We start from the raw sequence: 18,089 nt of genomic DNA, 5'->3' as shown, positions 1-18,089 counted from the left end.
ACATATATCCTCTCACAGCCATGTTGTCACTCAGAGACCTCTCCCATCTACCCCCTGATTTCACACCAACTTATGTCCTGAACAGGCCAGCTCACACCCTCCTGGCCAGTCTCTTAAAACAGCAATCATTTCATCAGCCCCAAAGCTATCCCTACAGAGACAAGGAGGGAGGTGATCTTCCTAGAGCGGGACCAGGCCCAGGCCTGTCTTATGCTCTATCATAAGATATCTTGATCCAGGGACCAGGGCTGAGAGACTTGGATTCTGTTTCTACGGAAGCAAGCAACTTAGCTGTGTAACTACACAATGAGTACTGAGTCTGAGTCAATCAATTTACAGGATTTATTAAGTGTGTACAGGCTAATACTTGACATAGTTTGTTTTTGTATAGCTGTCTCCTCCACTAGAACATTGTAAGCAACTTGAGGGAAGTGATTGTTCTTGCTTTTCTAAATATAATGACTGGCATACAGTAGGTGCTTAATAAATGCTGGTTGCCTTGACTTAACTTGAGCGGTGTCAGGTCAGTGCCCTAAAATGACAAGTCCTGGATGCTTGTGGGTGTCACTGGCTCCAGCCTCTCCGGAGGGATATCTATAGGCCAGATACATGAAGGACCCTTGGAACCAGTTTACTGGCTGGCTGGTTGGCTCTGCTTGTGATTTGCCTTGCAGTGACAATGACAGGTTGACCAAACGTGTGGGTGAAGGAAAGTCTTGGGGATGGGAGAAGTCAATCAAGCACCTCTCTGGGTGTCATTAACGGAGATTAGCTTGTCCGCTCTAAAGTAACATTCCACCCAGCCTTGTGAAGGAAGCCGGATAACCCAGCCCCAGCCTGTCTGCTGCCCTCCAGCCAGCCCACCTGCTGCCAAGGGCTCTGCAGAAAGAATGTCACCGCCCAGAGTCTTAGAGCTAGCCCAGCCCCTGCCCGGTTCAGAGGGGTGAGAGCCTGCCGGGCTCTCCTACTGTGGCTATGGGGGGAAGGTGGTGAGGGCTCTGTGAACTAGAGAGATGCCTCCCGAAAGGATGAAACGGCTCTGCAAATTGATCCAGAGGTCCCGAGCTGCTGCCGCCACGGCTGCGGCCACCGCCGCTGCTGTCGCCGTCACCACCACTGAGACCTCAGGCCATGTCTCTGGGGGTATGTAGCACCTGTTATGCCCAGCTTCTTCTACAACTGAACCTTTCTCCTTCTGGGTGGATGGAAGTGTCTCCCTCCCTCTCCTTCCACACACAGATGCTCCCCCCCTCCTTCTTCCTGTTCCCACCCTGCCATCCTCCCTCCTCTTCTTCCTGGTGCCTAGCTGGGAAACAAATGTAAATTGGTTGTAACCTGAATGGTGGAAAGAGACCTTGGCCCACTACACAGCAACGCGTCCGCGGCGGTGGCAGCAGCTGTTTGACCGTGACCTTGGCGCTGGGGACGGGTGCTACATTGAAGGCCCCCGGAGACTACAGTGCTCCAATATTCCAGGGAGAAGGTAATAGCCCAGGAAGGGACCTCAGGCCCTTCTCAGCAGAGACCTTCAGCTTGTCCCTGTTGCCCAGAGCCAGGACAGTGACTTGCCTTCCTTGGCCACCTCTGCACACTTCCTCTGATGACTCAGACTCAGTATCTGCAGGTTCCTTCTCATTCTAGGCATCTCCAATTCTCCACAAGAGTCCTTAGACTCATCCTTGCTCACTAGCCCAGCGGGTTGGGGACGGGGCACATGAGCAGAAATCACAACGTGCCCAAGGTCACAGAGGGCATTGGTAGGGAGGCCTGAAGTGCTTGTGCTGCCTGTCCGTTACTATGCCAACTGAAATCCCCATTCCCCTCCTCCCCACCAGCCAAGTCCTTTAGTCCAACTGGAATGCAAGGGTCTCGTCCCAGGAGCAGAACTAGTCTGTTCTTCTCCTAGACGAGGTCCCCACCATAACGGGGCTGGTCAAGGAAGGCTCCCAGATGACACCAGATCACATCCAGAGTGCTGTGTTCGGTTCTGAGCACTGCATTTTAGCAAGAACATGACAATTAGAGCACTGCAGAGAAGTGCCAGGACAGTACAGATTAGAGAACATGCCAAAGGACCAAAGGGAACATCACTGCGCTCTCCTAATATTTGTTTGTTATATGTGAGATCAGACTTGCTCTGCTCTACCTCAGAGGGCAGGACCAGGGGTAAGGGGCCTCAGTGACAGAGAAGAAAGTTTGGGATCAGGGTAAGGAAACACTTCCTCCTCATGAGATCTGTCCCAAATGGAATCAGCTGCCTTAGGGGTGGTGAGTTTCCCTTTCCTGGAGGTCTTCAAGTCAAGGTTGAACCGAGCTCCTGTCTGGGATGTGGTAGAAGGGTTCTCAGTTCAGGTAACCTCAGGTTGGATTACATGACTTCTGAAGTCCCTTCATCTCTAACATTCTGGAATAATCCGAAGCACACCCCATTCCCAAGCAGCTGGGTGGTTCCACTATTGCCATTTTAAAGAAGGTAGGAAATGAGGCAAAATTCGAATCAAAAGACTTTTATTAAGCACCTACTATATGCAAGTTACTATGTTAGACACTGGAAATACAAAGATAAAATCAGAACAGCCCCTGACTTTTAGGATGCTGTCTAGAGGGGAAAGAGTCTTAGATTTGGAGTCAGAGGGACATAGTTTGAATCTCAGATCTACAACTTACTCTTTGTGTGTCCTTAGACAGTCAATCAATAAACATCACCTACTATGTGCCAGGCCATGGGCTAAGTGCTGGGCCTCAAGTTCCTCATCCATGAAATGAAGAGGTTGGATTGTAGACAGCATCTGAGGTGACTTCCTTTTTTTCATGTTCTTGTACATTTTTAACACAGAAGTATATCTAACATCAAGTTCAGTATCAAGTACATTTGGGTAATTCAACAAATATTGGATAATAATGTCATTTGGTCCAAAGTACAACCTATTTAATGCAATAAATTATAATGGTTGCATTTTTTCTACTGAGAGTAATATTTCTTTAGATTATTTCTTTGAATGCTTCAATGAGGGTATAACTGGTCTATAGGACAGGAATCCTTAGCTGTTTCATAGAACCCTTTGGTAAACAGTGGGCCCCATGACTTCCTTTTCTAAATGGATGATCTTACGATCTTATTGAAATTCAAAGTAGGGTGTGACAAAGACAACAGAGACACCAAAGTACTTTGAGAAAATTTAAGAAGGCACAACTGGGCTGGCCAAGGAAGGCTCCCCAGATGAGGTCCCACCATAACTGGGCTGGCCAAGGAAGCCTCCCAGACAGGGTCCTGCCTGAGCTGACCTTTGAGTGAAGATCCCAAGAGGTAGAGATGAGGAGAGAGCCCCTCCTGGCATGGAAGACAATCTGGGTTCTAGGCAGGCACTAAAGGGCACTGAAGGGCAAGAGGTAGCATGTCTAGGGAACAGCCACTATTCTTCCTTCCCTGGAATATCAAGTAAATGAAAGGGAGTGATGTGAAATGACTTCAAGGAGGCCAGAACCCATCAGGAACCTTAAATGCCAGAATAAGGAGTTCTTTTCTCCTAGAGGCAAGGGGAGTGGCTTGGTCAGACATCTGCCTTGGGAAGATTATTTGGGCAGCTCTCAAAGAACAGAATGGAGAGCAGAGACTTGGGACAGGAAAACCAACTATTGGTTCATGCAATTGTCCAGGCAAGAGGTGATGATGGCTCGGGGGATGTGGGTGAGTGGAGGGGATGACTTGAGAGATGAAGAATCCACTGCTTAAAATGAAGAGAAGGGGTAGTGAGGGACAGAGAAAAGGCAAAAGTGAGATTATGGGAGGATGGTGCTGTTCTCAACAGAAACAGGGAAGGAAAGGGGAATGGGCACATGGATAAACTTTAATGTGGTAGCTTTATGGGGAGGCCAGAGGCCTTCACTCCATCCTCTCCATCACATCTCAGATGTGCCACCCTACAGGTAAACCTTAGGCTCTAGTGTCCCAACTGGCCACTTCAATAGCCAGGCATCCGCCTCACAGCCCTCAGAGCCCTGGGTCCCCAGTGGCCCCCAGTCAGAAAATTCTCCTCTTCCTGATGCCAGCCGTCAGCCCAGGTAGGCCGAGGTCATAGAGAAACTTGTTTTCATGGCCTCATCCCCCCCCAGACCTCCTTTTCTTGCTCCAGGCAGCACTAGATGGCCTCAGACTCCCCATACCCAGGACACTTTCTGCTTCCAGGAGACTGCAGCAGATTCACCAAACTACCTCTTCTCTCTTTCTAGGGTCCCCAGCTGCTGAGCGTCTCCGTTACATCCTGGGGGAGGAAGATGGTGTTCCCACCCCAACCCTCTTCACAGAAATGGACACTCTGCAGCATGATGGTGAGGAGATGGAATGGAAAGAGTCAGCCAGGTAAGAAGAGGGCAAGATGGGGGGTAAAGAATGAAGGAAACCATCCCCAGTGCAAGGATGCTGTAAGCGCTTCCCCCATAACAGCCCTGGGAGGAGAAAAGCACAAGGATTATTCACATCTTGTTCTAATAATAAAAGTGTATAGAGACCTTGTCTCAAAGCCAGGGAGACTTGGGTTAGTCACCCCTCTGACATGCACTGGCTGTGTGACCTTGAACATGTCTCTTACCCTCTCAGTGCCCTAGACAGCTCTGAGACTGAGCTGCAGAGATGTATGACAGGTATTGACAGAAGGAGTTTCCTCTTCAGGGAAGTCCCTGTTGTTACTTCCTAATAATAGGTCATCATTAAATGGCACACTAAGGCTAGCTTACTCTCACTCTCATGCTAATCCTCCCATGGGATGGGGGACTTCCCATCCGAACCCCACATTGAGTCAGGTGGTTTGATTTTCCCCATCTTACAAATGAGGAAAGTGAGACTTAGAGAATAAGTGTCAAACCCAGGTCTTCCTGACTCCAGGCCTAGCATTCTATCCACTGTGCCACCTAACTGCCCACTTCTCATCTTACAGATGAGGAAACAGGCTCAGAGAGAAGACTAGTTCATGGTCATGTAGCTAATAAGTCTCAGAACCCAGATTGGAGCTCAAGTTTTCATGTACCATATATGGGACACTTTATACTATAGGTAACATACCCCCTTGAGAGATTTCTGGTGATTGCATTCCAGGGTCCAAGGGCAGGGCTGGTCTTCCCTACAGCATGGTCAGGAAGCTCACCAGCCCGAAGAACACTTCCCCTCCTGCTAGACTATTACCTTCATCTCCTCATTGGTCTTCCTACCTCCTGCCTCTCCCCACCCCAATCCATTCTCCATGCAAATAGCAGAGGGATTGTCCAGGAGACAGAGAGGGATGAGTTAGATCTGGGGGCTGGGGAAGAGACAATGATCTGACACAGCCACTAGGAAGAACAGGATACAGCCAATCAGAGTGAAATAAAGAATTTCATTTGTTCATTTACTTAATTACTCACTTTAATTGCAAGTCCACTTGTGGTTAGATCCAGTGGAAGTGGAGAATGTAGGTAGTTAAGTCAACAAGCATTTATTAAGCACCTACTGCATGCCAGGCACTAGGCTAAGCACAAGAGATACAAAGTAGGACAAAAGGAGACCCTGCCCTCAAGGAGCTCCCAGTCTAATGGGGGAGACATTCAAACAATCAAGGACAAACCAGCTCCAGACAGGATAGCCTGGAGAAAATCAATGGATGAAAGTCTGCACTGACATTCAGTGGGGGGTGAGAAAGGCCTCTCATAGGAGAGGAAATTTCAACTGAATGAAGCTAAGGAAGCCAGAGGTGGAGAAAAAGATGGAGAGGATGCCAGGCATGGAGGACAATTAATGAGAATATCCAGAGTCTGGGAGTGAAGTAAGCCTTTCTTTCCCAGCAGGATGGTGTGGCATTGGAGGGCAGAGGAGGCACTGTTTCTGCAGGAGGCGATGGGTAGAGTCACTGCCCTTTCTGCAGAGTGTGAGGACAGCTGAGAAGGGCAATCAATCAATCAATAATCAATCCATAAACATTTATTAAGCACCTATTATGTGCGAGCCCCTGTGCTAAGCCAGGAAATGTCTAATGGTTAGGTCTTCTGGGCTAACGATGGAGCCACTGGAAGCCATTTGTATCAGAGTAATAGTTTAAATCATGAGACTGGAAGGGGTCCCTGAGAGAGACAGAGACTGTGAACCACAAAAAGAGAAATATGAATTTAGGGGGTGGAAAGAAGGAAAGTGAAGCCAGAAGGAGCAGCCTGAGGAGTAGGAGGAGAATATGGTGCTCCACTCCTCAGCCTGGGGTTCAAGGCCTTCCAAAGTCTAGCATCACCAGACATTTCCAGCCTTAAACTACTCCCCTCCATGTAGTCTGGGCTCTGGGCAAGCTGGACCACTGTCTTCCACACAAAAACAACCTGTACTTTTCCACCTCCTTTCCATGAAGCTTCTTAGATCCCCACTCTTCCTCCTGACCCTTTCCACACCTTTGGTGATGCCTATTCCCCCTGAAAATTGTACTTTCTTTGCATTTTTCAAAGGTGGTCTTTGGATAAAATTATGTATTTTATTTGGATCATCACCTTCCTGTGTCTGTTCCATGAGTCCAAGGACTATATTTTATCTAAGCTTCATCTCATCCTCAGGGCTGAATACAATGCTGACACAGTAAGAGATCAGCAAATGTCGAAATTAAAACAAGATCATGTCATGGAACCCAAGGAGCATATTTTGAAGGGGGGGAGGGAAGGGAAGGTAATGCTACAGAGATGTCAAGAAGAAAAGGAGGTCTAGGGAAGCAGGGAGCAAGCTAGGCCATTGTCTTTTTGGAAAGAGAAGAGGGGATCCAAAAAGGGAAGGTGAGAGCCCTGCAAAGACTACTGAATAGTCTTGTTGATGGCCGAGCAAGGGCCAAAGCCAGGCAGCTATTCCCAGTCTTACTATCTTGGAGCAAAGCCGAGAGAGTAGATCTCCAGAAAAGGAAGGCATTTTCTTTTCTTTTCTTTTTAAATAATTAATTTATTTATTATTAGTCTTCATCATTCACTTCCATAAGATTTTGAGTTTTGAATTTTCTCCCCCACTCTCTCCTCCCCCCTTCCCCAACATGGCAGGCAATCTGATATAGGCCCTACTTATACATTAATATTAAACATATTTTCACATTAGTCATGATGTAAAGAAGAGTTAGAACTAATGGGAGGAACCACAAGAAAGAAGAAACAAAAGGAGAGCAAATAGTCTGCTTCCATCTGCATTCAGACTCCAAAGTTCTTTCTCTGGATGTGGATAGCATTTTCTATCATTAGTCTTCTGGAATTGTCTTGGGTCTTTGCATTGCTGAGAAGGACTAAGTCTATCAAGGTCAGTCATCACACTATATGGCTGTTCCTGTGTACAGTGTTCTCCTGATTCTGCTCATTTCACCCTGTATCAGTTCATGTAAATCTTTTCAGGTTTTTCTGGTCTTCCTGCTCTTCATTTCTTACACCACAATACTATACTATTACATTCATACGCTACAACTTGTTCAGCCATTCCCCAATGAATGGACATCCCCTCATTTTCCAATTCTTTGCCACCACAAAAAGAGCTGCTATGAATATTTTTGTACATGTTGGTCCTTTTCTCATTTTCATGATCACTTTGGGATACAGAACTTGTAATGGTATTGAGGGATCAATGAGTGATGCACAATTTTGCAGCCCTTTGGGCATAGTTCCAAATTGCTGTCCAGGATGGCTACATCAATTCACAACTCCACGAATAGTACATTAGTGTTCCAATTTTCCCACATGTTCTCCAACATTTGCCATTTTCCTGTTTTGTCATGATAGTCAATCTGATAAGTGTGATGTAGTATCTCAGAGTTGTTTTGATTCATATTTCTTCAATCAGTATTGATTTAGAATATTTTTCATATGACTAAAGATAGCTTTAATTTCTTCCTCTGAAAATTGCCTGTTCATATCAAAAGGAAGCCATATTTGGTGTTCTCTGACAAGACTTACAATGTCAGCTCAAGTCCAGAGGATGAAAAAAAACCAGACAATTTTCAAATTCTGGCACAACCTTGATTTTAGTCCAAGTCCAGAACAGATCAGAAATTGGAAAACTGATTCAGTGGAGCTGAAAGGCTGAAGGCCAAGCTCATCCTCTAAGCCACAGGGTATCAGTCATCTTCCTGTTACCTTATGGCCCAAACTCATACTGATCACAGGAAGCCAACACTTGAGGAAAGGAGCTTCACCCTATGGTGATTAGATCGTGTGTTTGTGCAATGCCAAGCAGCAGCAGCCTTTCCCCACTCCAGGATCTTCTTCCACAGGGATCTGACTCTGAGGTCTCTCTGTGTCTGTTTCTATGTCTCTGTCTCTGTCTCTGTCTCTCCCCCTCTCTGTCTCTGTGTCTCTCTGTCTCTGAGTTACTCTGTCTCTGTGTCACTCTGTCTCTGTGTGTCTATTTATCTCTCTGTCTCTGTCTCTCTCTGTCTCTTTCTGTCTATCTGTCTCTCTCTCTCTCTCTCTCTCTCTCTCTCTCTCTCTCTCTCTCTCTCTCTCTCTCTCTCTCTCCCTGAGACATATATGGGCAGTGATCTGCTCAGAGGGAAGAGTGCTCACACCAATGAAAATGTGGAAAGTATTGTGACTATTTCTCAGGGTACAATAATAGACGTTTCCCCAGTCCATTATGCTCATATATGGGGGCATCCTGAGTAGACTCCTGGACCTGATTTAATTTGACCTTGATTTGAATGCCAGCTCTGTGTATGATTCTGGACAAGTGGCCATCTCTCTGAGCCTCAGTTTCCCAATCTGTAAGATGAGGGAGTTGAACCTGACAACCTCTGAGCCTCCTGCCCCCCTCTAAATCTACAAGCTTATGATACACTCTGATGTCAGTGGTCCCTCCAGTCATTGGATATATAGCTTATTTCCATTTGATTGTTGTTTGCAAATAATGGCTCTAAGAGGAATTTTTTAGTTTTTTTTCCTTGTCAATAAAATCCTTAGGGTTAGTTGTAGCAATATAATAGTCCTCACTCCTACTGTATGACATCATATGACTTTCCAAAAAAGAACTGTTACAATGCATATTAATGATTTAAGCTTGGTGTCGAAATTGAGAAATAGCTTCCTACCCAGAATCACTAAAACCCTGGGTGGGTAGAAAGAGAATTCAATGGTGGCCTAATCCCACCCAAAACTGACCAATGGCCCCTTCTGCAGCAAGATGATACGTAGCCTCCATTTCTTCCTAACCTCCCTTTTTTCTTTATTCACCACCACCTCTCTTACCTGGTTCAAAATCTCAAAATCATCTCTGTCTCTTCACTCTTACTCCAAATATGAGATTTGTTGTCAAGATTTGTCATTTCTACCCAACAGTGTCTCTCCTCTCTCTCCCCTTCCTCCATACACACAGCTGTATGCCAGGTTCAGTCCCTTATCATCTCTCCTTGGTCTATTGTAATAGCCTCCTAATTGGCGTCCCTGCCTCAGGTCTCTCCCCAGTCTAATCCATCCTCCATGTGACTTCCAAAAATGATCTTCCTAGAGCACCGATCTGATTGAGTCACTGCCCTTCTCTGGTTGCCCTTGGGCTTACCTTCAGCTCCTCCCCTTGGAGGAGCTTTGTTCAAGAGTCTCAGCTCCCCTTCAGGACACTGTGTGTGCCAAGCAGAAGTTGCCTTCCCATTTCCCAACTATTCATCTCACTCTCTACCATTATACTCTTCCCTCCCTTCCCTCTCCCTTCTTTGCCTGCCCCCTCTCCCCCCCAACCCCCCTCCCCATCGCCAGAAGGGGAGAGGGGAGACAGTCCCACTCAGTGACACACAGGGATTTATCTGGTGATAAGGCAAGTTGCATGTGTTGTCATCAAAGTTTCCAGTGGAAAATAACCCACAGGGACCATAGTCTTCCAGCCTTGCCCAGGGCACACAGATGCCCAGCCTTAGCTCTGCATTTTAAGTCAACCTTTCACCTAAATGCACTTAAATGAATTTACACAGGGAGTCAGTCTAAATTCTCTTACCCAGAATTTTGACTCTAAATCTGGGGATTTATAAAAGCTCAAAGTTAGATATCTCTGTAGGAAAAAAAGCAGACAAGGTCATGGAAGGCTATTGTGCTTACATACATGGGGTTTCCAGAACTGAAGTCTTTAAGGAAGGTGTTGAAATGTACACCTGGAACAGTGACTGATACATAGTAGGTCTTGGATCAGCACTTGCTGATTGATTGGATGATTGATCCACATGAGTACCCCAGGAGAAATAAGGCCGAGCTTCTAAAATGACCATGTTTTACCCTTCATTCATTAATATAAATTATAAGGTCTTCACATTTGCATTTTATTGTTGAGTTGTTTCTGTCACGTCTGACTCTTCATCTCCCCACTGGGGCTTTCTTGGCAGAGATACTGGAGCGTTTTTCCATTTCCTTCTCCAGCTCATTTTACAAATGAGGAAACAGAGGCAAACAGGGTGAAGTAACTTGACCAGGGTCACCCAGCTAGGAAGTGTCTGAGGCTGGATTTGAAGTCTGGTCTTCCTGCCTCCAGACTGGCACTCTCTCCAGGGCAGCACTGCCTAACTGCCCTCGTGTGTGTACGTTTGGAGTATCTTTCTAAGGGTTTCCATCCAATTCTTGCACTTCACAGCCCCGTGGCCCAATCTTGCTTCCGTCTCCACGGTATCCTGACTATGTCCCCACCCCTCCCCTCCTACAATCCCCACCCTAAGTCAGGGCCTCAGTCCCTCTCCTGGCCTATTGCAGTGCTCAGTGCTCAGCCTCAGGCATCTTTCCATTCATTCCACCAGCTGCCAAAGTAACCGCATCACAACTTCCCTCTATTCAAAAACTGCAGCAGCTCCCCACTACCCCTAAAGCCATGCACACACACCTCTGCCTGTTCAGCAAACCCTCCACAGCCTGGTCCCAGACTGCTGTCCCAGCTTTATTACCCACCACTCTCTTCTTTGTACCTTCGGGTCCAGCTCTGTTGACCTTGCTTTTGCATCTCTCGCCCTTATGCCTTTGTCCTGGTTGCCCCCCATGCCTGGAATGCGCCTCTTCCTTTTTTCTTCATGATTCAACTCAAGTATTATCTTCTGTATGAGGCCCTTCTTGGCTTCCCCAACTGCCAATGGCTCCCCGAGGGAACCTATCATCTGCTTTATATCTGACTTGCTCAAGTCTCCATCTGTGGGGCATAGCTAGATGTGATTGGAGGAGGAGGTCTGGCTTACTCTTACAGAGATCAGGGATCCTGACCAGGGCACAGACAAGCAGGATCTAGGAGTACCAAGACTGAGCGAGAGCTCCTCCCTCCATGAGGGGTATGGAGCTGTGTTTATGTCTACCACTCCTCAGCTATTGTGGTAACTAAGGGTTCGAGTCTGGGTTCAGAAGGAAGGCCACCTCTCTGATAGCTCCTAAGTGGGGGGTGAGCGTTTAGTTTGCTCTCACCAGCTTAGCCCCTTCCCATCAAATGCTAGGATGAACAAAAAACCCAACTTAAATAGCAGAGTGAGCAAATCCATTTATCCAAACAAAACAGCAGAGAACCCATGTCAGTTCTACAGTTAAGGTTGTCAGATGATGCTCCAAAGCAAATAGCCTCTTTTACTGGGAGTGAAATAAAAATCTAGCTCAGACCAGGAGAGAGAATGATCCCACTGAAGAGAGTCTCCTCTGAGCTCTCTGCACACAAGGGAGGTAATGGGGGGTGGTTCCCTTCACAGTCTGGGGTTCCCGGTTTCTAGGCTGCTATTCAAAAGCCTTCTCTTAAATCATCTCTCTCAAAGTGTGTCTCCACCCTAATAGCACAGATCTTTTACTCCTTTATGGAGCATGACGTGATGGCTCCATGTTCTCTCAGTCAGACAACTGTTGGCACAGTAAGAAGAACTCTGGGCCCCATGGTCAGGAAGTCCTGAGTCCAAATTCAGCCTCAGACACTTACTAGTTACGTAACCCTGGCCAAGTCACCTAACCTCTGCTTGCCTCAGCATCCTCAACTGAAAAATGAGGTACTGTAGGTACTGTATAAGTACTTATCCTTTCCTTCCTCCTCAGCCTAGTAAGAGCCATAGTCCTTTACATGTAGATAGCACAGATCACAGAACTGTCCCTCAGGAAAAACAGCCCACTTCACCTGAATGAGAGTGAGTATAACACTTATATGTACACATTATCTCTCCTATTGGGATGTAAGCTACTTGAGGGCAGGGGCTGCTTTCTTTTTATATCTCTAGTGCTTAGCATAATGCCTGACTTACAAGTAGGTGCTTAATAAATGCTCATGATGAATCAACAACCTTGTGGAATAGGTAAAGCAAACATTTATGCATAAGGGAATTTAAGTGACTCCTCCTCATCGCAAACAACCTCCTCCCTCCACCCTGAGAGGGCACTTGGTTAGGTATCTCTTTGGTGTTCTTCCCAGTGTTAGATGCTGTATCTCCTAGCTTTCTGTTAGTGTCACTGCCCCTCTGCTGAATTTGACCCCAGAGGGTAGTTGTGTTTCTCTAGTCTGAGAGATATAGGTGCAGCTGTGCTTCTAAATTTCCACCTGTACCTTCTCGCTCTCTGCCTTTATCCTGGGCCCTCATCTCATCTCCCTCTCCATGCTGTTCCTTGGCAATGTTCCTTCTCCTCCCGTGGCTTTAGCTCTCCTCTCTAGGCAATGGCTTCCAAATCTGCCCTGGCCTCCCTCTCAGCTGCCCGATGGCTGGAAGAGTTGAGACAGGGACGAGGACCAAACCTGGGCTTTCCTTGATGCAGCAGCTTAAAAAACAAATAAAAAATAAAAGCTTGCTCCTAATTTTCCCACTTTGGATCATCCTGCCAACATTTTCAGAGCTGCCCAGGTTGGAAATCTGGAGTCGTCTGGGACTCTTTCCTTTCCCTGCCCCCATCCAGTACATTCTATCATTCACCTCCCAGTGTGGCTCATTCTTCCCATCCCTTCTCACCACAAAAGAGAACCTAATTGTCTTTCACTTGTGCCTTCCAAATCCTTCAATGCCTCTCCCTTGTCTGGACTTCAGGGTCTTCTCTGATCCGAGCCCAATTGATTTTTCTCCTACTACTCCCATGGATGTGCCTGCCTCTCCCCATTCTAGCCAAACCAGCTTTGCCACCAGCTAAATCAGGTAGACTGTGGCAGCTGTCTTGATCTCTCTGTACTTCACTTCTTTCATCTGGAAATTAAAAACCAGGGGAGTAGGGGTCCTAGATAAATCTCTAGGCATCATGTTCTAGATTCCAAGGTCTCTTCCCAGTCTAGCATCCCCTAGCTCTTATATTAGCAGCACATACATTCCTCACTTTAGGCAGCTTATGGTATGACAGATGGAGTGTTGGATTTGGGGTCAGGACAATCTCATTTCCAATCCTGCTTCAGATACTTACTATCTGTGAGGTTTTGAACAAGTCCCTTAATTGATATGGGCCTCAGTTTCCTCCTCTGTAAAATGAGAGGGCACAGTTCAATACCTCCAAGGTTCCTTCTAGCCCTAAATCTATGATACCATGTTTTAAAGTCCCTTCCAATTTAAGATTTCTGTTACTCTAGAACCAGGGGCTCTAAACCTGCTTTGTATCATGGAAGCTTTTGGCAGTCTGGTTAATCTCTCTTCTCAGAATCATATTTTTAAATGCATAAATTAAAGTTGTAAAGGATTACAAAGGACACTAATTCTGTTGCAGTATAGTTATCAAGATACTTTTTAAAAGCTAAGACCCCAATTCCCAGGTCTAGACCAATTTATTGTGCATTTTTGCTTGAGTTGTCCCTCCTTAGAATGCTCTCCCTGTATGATCCCTTACTTTTCCCATCCTTCAAAAGCTTCCTCCTTTGTAAATTTGTCCCTCATACCCCCAACTGAAGAGCATCTTCACCTCTTTGGGACTCCCATAATGTTTCATTCTTCCCTAAAGCATCTTTTGCATTGTCTTGTGTCATAGTTACTACCACCCTCACTCTTCTGTAAGCTCATTAATGGAAAAATAACTTCGTTTCAGAGGGACCTGGGTTCAGATCCTGACCTTGCTACTTACACTTGTGAGAATAGTCTGCCTCTATCCAGAGTAGGACAAAGAACTAGGAGCTGGGCACCACCTCTGTCTCAGAGGGATCAAGAAGTGTTTTCTACTGGAAACTTAGAATGCCTTGGAAGGTATTAGGGTTCCAAGCCTCTGCAGAGAAGGGAGAAGGGAATGCATTGTAGGTCTTGGGAGCTAAGGGAAATGAGGAGTCTGTACCAGGCATGGAGACAGGAGATGGAATCCCTAGGTCAGGGAATAGCGGAATGCCAGCATAACTAAAGAGAGCAGCATGAAATAATTCTGGAAAGGCCATCTAGTGCTCTGTAGGGCTGGAAATCTCATGCTCCAGGGTTTGCTTTTTATGTTAGGGGCAATGGGGATGAGAAGGGAGACAGCGCAGAGTTAGGGAAGTCTGGAAGGAGTATACCCAAATACCCATTAAGAGAAAATAAAGACCTGAGCTAGGACGGTGGCCACGTGAGTAGAGAGAAAGGGAGAATAGTCACTACCATTCATATAGAACTTTAAGGGTTTCTAAGCACTTTGCAAACATGATGTCATGATACCCTCACGGCAACCCTGGGAGTTAGGTAATTATCCCTACTTTACAAATGAAGAAACTGAGGCCATAGAGGTTAAGTGACTTTCCCAGGGTCATACTTCTAGTAGGTGTCTAAAGCAAAATTTGAACTCAGGTCTTCTAGACTCTAAACCTAGCAATTAACCCACAGGGCCATAGCTGCTTCGTCTGGTCATCATGGAGAGAGCTATTTGTCTCCATTGGCAGGCTCCCAAGTAAGGGTTAGAGAAGTGAGAGGGAGGTGAAGAGGTGGGGACAGTGGAGCTAGTGGCTTTCCTCTAGAAATACATGAAAGGGGAAGAGAGATAAGATGACCCCTTGGGTGTCTAGCAGGAGCCTTTTGGGCTTGGTTTGTTTTTTTAGAACTTGGAAAGTGGAGGTCACCAAAGGCCATGTTAGGTCAGACACAAGTGGAAACAGCTAGAGTTACACAGATGTAGAGTGGAAGAGGGTCTTCATACCATTTCATAGGTAACACGCTTCCCTAGCTCTGATGATAGGTATCCACGTGTGACTGTCAGAAAAGAGAAACACAGAGGCAGAGAACTGAGTCTGAGCTAAGTCTATAAAGAGACGAAATTAAATATAAATAAATGCAAAGTTCTATTCCTGGAGACAACCACACACGCTGTACAAGCAAGCAGTGTTGCTCAGTGAAGAGTCAGAGGACCTGGGTTCAGATTCTGCCTCTGATACTTACTACCTATCTGATCTTGGGAAATCTACTTTCCATTTCCAGCTTTCTCATCTACAAAATGAATGGACTGGATTAGGTCATCCCTGCCATCCCATCCAGCTCCAAATCTATATCCTACCTAGTCTCCTGAGTACAGCAGTAGTTGAGTAGTACTTCAGATAAAAATGATCCAGAGGTGTTCGTGGACCACAAACTCAGCGTGAATCAACAGTGAGACTTGTATTGTGGCCCAAAAGCCAATGGAATCCTAGCTTTCATCTCTAGAAGTGGAATGTGCAGAATGAGGAAGAGAAATCAGTTGCTGGGGCTGTCTTGGAATTCTCTGTTCATTTTTCAGTGCCTTGATTTAGGAAAAAGAATCACCAAACTGAATGTTGACTAGCATGATGAGGCACCTGGAGATGATGCCACGAGGAGGCCATGTGGAAAGAACTAGGGATGTTTAGACTGGGGCCAAGGATGCTGGGGGGAGCTACGGTGGCTGTCTTCATATAGTCCAAAGGCTTTCATATGAAAGAGAATTTAATTTGGCCCCTGGAGAACAGAAGTAGGAACAGTGGGTGAAAGTTCCCAGGAAGCAGATTTCAGAGGAACAATGAAATCACCATACAAGAATTAAATAATGCAAGATTTGGAAACACCAGGAGGCAGTCAGTATGTGTGTGACAGGGGTCCAGTGGATGATGCAGAGGATCTATACTGTGGGAGTTCAGATATGGAAGAGATCTCCAGGCGCAGGAGTGGTTAGTCAGTCAAACAACCAACATTTATTAAGGTGCTTCCTAGAGGCAGCTAGAGTGCACCATGCTCAGCCTGGAGTCCGGAAGACCAAGTTCAAATTTGACCTCAGGCACTTACTAACTGTGTGACCCTGGCCAAGTCACTTCTTAACTTCTGTCTGCCTCATTTTCCTCAACTACAAAATGGGGGTAATAATATCACTAATTTCAATGGTTGTTAAGAGGATCACATAAGATAGTATTTATAAAGAGCTTAGCACAGTGCCTAGTAGTAGGTAGTAGTAGTAGGTGCCTAACAAATGCTTATTCTGTTCTCATCTGCTATGTGCCAAGCATGATGCTGGGAACAAGAAAATAAATGAACCTACTTCTGCTATCAGGAAGCTTATATTCTATCAGGCAAGAGAGCAGCGGTGTGTATACACAGACTAAATACAAGTCTGTATGGTGGGGGGAGGTGTTAGCAATTTAAGGGCTGGAAAGGGCATCCTGCAGAAGGTAATATCTGAGAAGAGATTTGTAGGGAACCAGGAAAAGTAAGAAGCAGGGGTGAGGATGGAGAGCATTCCAGGCATGGGGGACACACAAAGCCGGTAAGATCTACCATCCTGAGCACAGGATAGGGAGCAGACCAAAGTTGCTATCCAGGGTGCTGGGGAGGGGATGGAAAAGGGGGATTGAGGTGTAAGAACACTGGAAGGGGGCAGGTTGTGCAGGGCTTTAAAAGTCAAACTGGGGAGTTGGAAACTTTGGGTACAATAGAGAGCCGCTGGAGTTTATTGAATGGGGAGGAAGACTGTCTTGGCAGGTGAATGGAGGAAGGATTAGAGCAGGGAGAGACTTGAGACAGGAAGACCAATTAAGTGGCTCTTTCAATAACTGAGGTGAGAGAAACTAGGGTGGGAGCCTTGTGAGTGAAGAGAAGGGGATTCATAGTAGAGATGTTGTGAACTAAGAATTGATCTGGCAAGAGATCCACTACATGGGCTTAATGAGAGTAAGGATGGGAGAGGAGTACATCAAGGTGGTGAGCCTGGGGATGGGGGGGGGGGAGGAGGAAGAGGAGGAGGAGGAAAAGAAGAAGAGGAAGAAGCAAAAGAAGAAAAGGAAAAGAAGAAGAAGAAGTGGAAGAAGAAGAAGAAGAAGAAGAAGAAGAAGAAGAAGAAGAAAAGGAGGAGGAGGAGGAGGAGGAGGAGGAGGAGGAGGAGGAGGAGGAGGAGGATGCCCAGAATAGTAATAGAGAAGTTAAAAGGAGAAGACAAGTTGGTGGCAATGTTAATGAATTCTGTTTTGGACATAGCGAATTTGAGGTGCTTATAGACATTTGATTCAAGATATCCAGGAGTTAGTTGGTGAGTCAAAGCTGGAACATTTAGCACAGCGTTTGGCACACAGTAAACACTCAATAAATGCTTAACTTGAGAAAGACTACAGCTTGATATTTGGATCTAGGAATCATCTGCACAGAGAAGTTAATTGAATCCCTGGAAACTGATGAGATCACCAAGTGAGATAGGAAGGAGGCAGTAGAGAAGAAGACATAAGACAGAGCCTTGGGGGATACCCACAGTTATTGGGCATAACCTAGCTGAAGATCTAGCAAAGAAAACTGAGAAGAAGCAGTGAGACAGGTAGGGGGAGAACCAGGAGACAGGGGTGTCCTAGACACATAGGGATAAAAGAGTATTGAGCAGGAGAGAGAGATCACCAGTGTCAAACATTGCAAAGAAGTCCAAAACCCAGGGAAAGTACAAAGTACTTGTATTTGTCCTTCATTGCTGAAGAAGGCCATGCCATCAGAGAAATGATAACATGACTTGCACTTAACAAAAAAGAACAAATTACTATGTGAGGTCTGAAGGAAGACAGGACAATATTGGGTGGGGTTGGAAAGGAAAGGTTCATGAGAGAAATTTAACCTCAAAGGATAAGTTGGATTTCAGCAGATAAGTGGGAGGAAGGAGTCCTTCTTGGCATATGGAGCAGTCTGAGGATGGACATGGAGACAGGAAGATCCAAGACACGCTTAAGGGACAAGTTTGACAGGAGATGTAGAGTGATATCAGAGAGAAGTTTGGAGAGCCCTGAATGTAGGGCA

The 18,089-nt window shown here is 46.0% G+C and overlaps 1 protein-coding gene across 5 annotated transcripts in view; it reads left to right on the top strand.

Annotated features, from left to right (window-relative positions):
* The window catches only part of SLC4A5 (solute carrier family 4 member 5), a 119,555-nt gene that overhangs the window by 31,381 nt on the left and 70,085 nt on the right, over positions 1 to 18,089 (top strand). For all 5 annotated transcript variants that reach the window (XM_072641584.1, XM_072641362.1, XM_072641285.1 and 2 more), the window contains one exon: positions 4,231 to 4,360. In XM_072641584.1, coding sequence (XP_072497685.1) covers positions 4,231 to 4,360 — 130 coding nt within the window. The remainder of the gene's footprint in view (positions 1 to 4,230; positions 4,361 to 18,089) is intronic.

This window comes from Notamacropus eugenii, chromosome 1 (genome assembly GCF_028372415.1).
Source record: "Notamacropus eugenii isolate mMacEug1 chromosome 1, mMacEug1.pri_v2, whole genome shotgun sequence".
Lineage (NCBI taxonomy): Eukaryota > Metazoa > Chordata > Mammalia > Diprotodontia > Macropodidae > Notamacropus > Notamacropus eugenii.
Note: the sequence above shows the minus strand (reverse complement) of the source record. Positions and strands in the feature narration are given on the sequence as shown.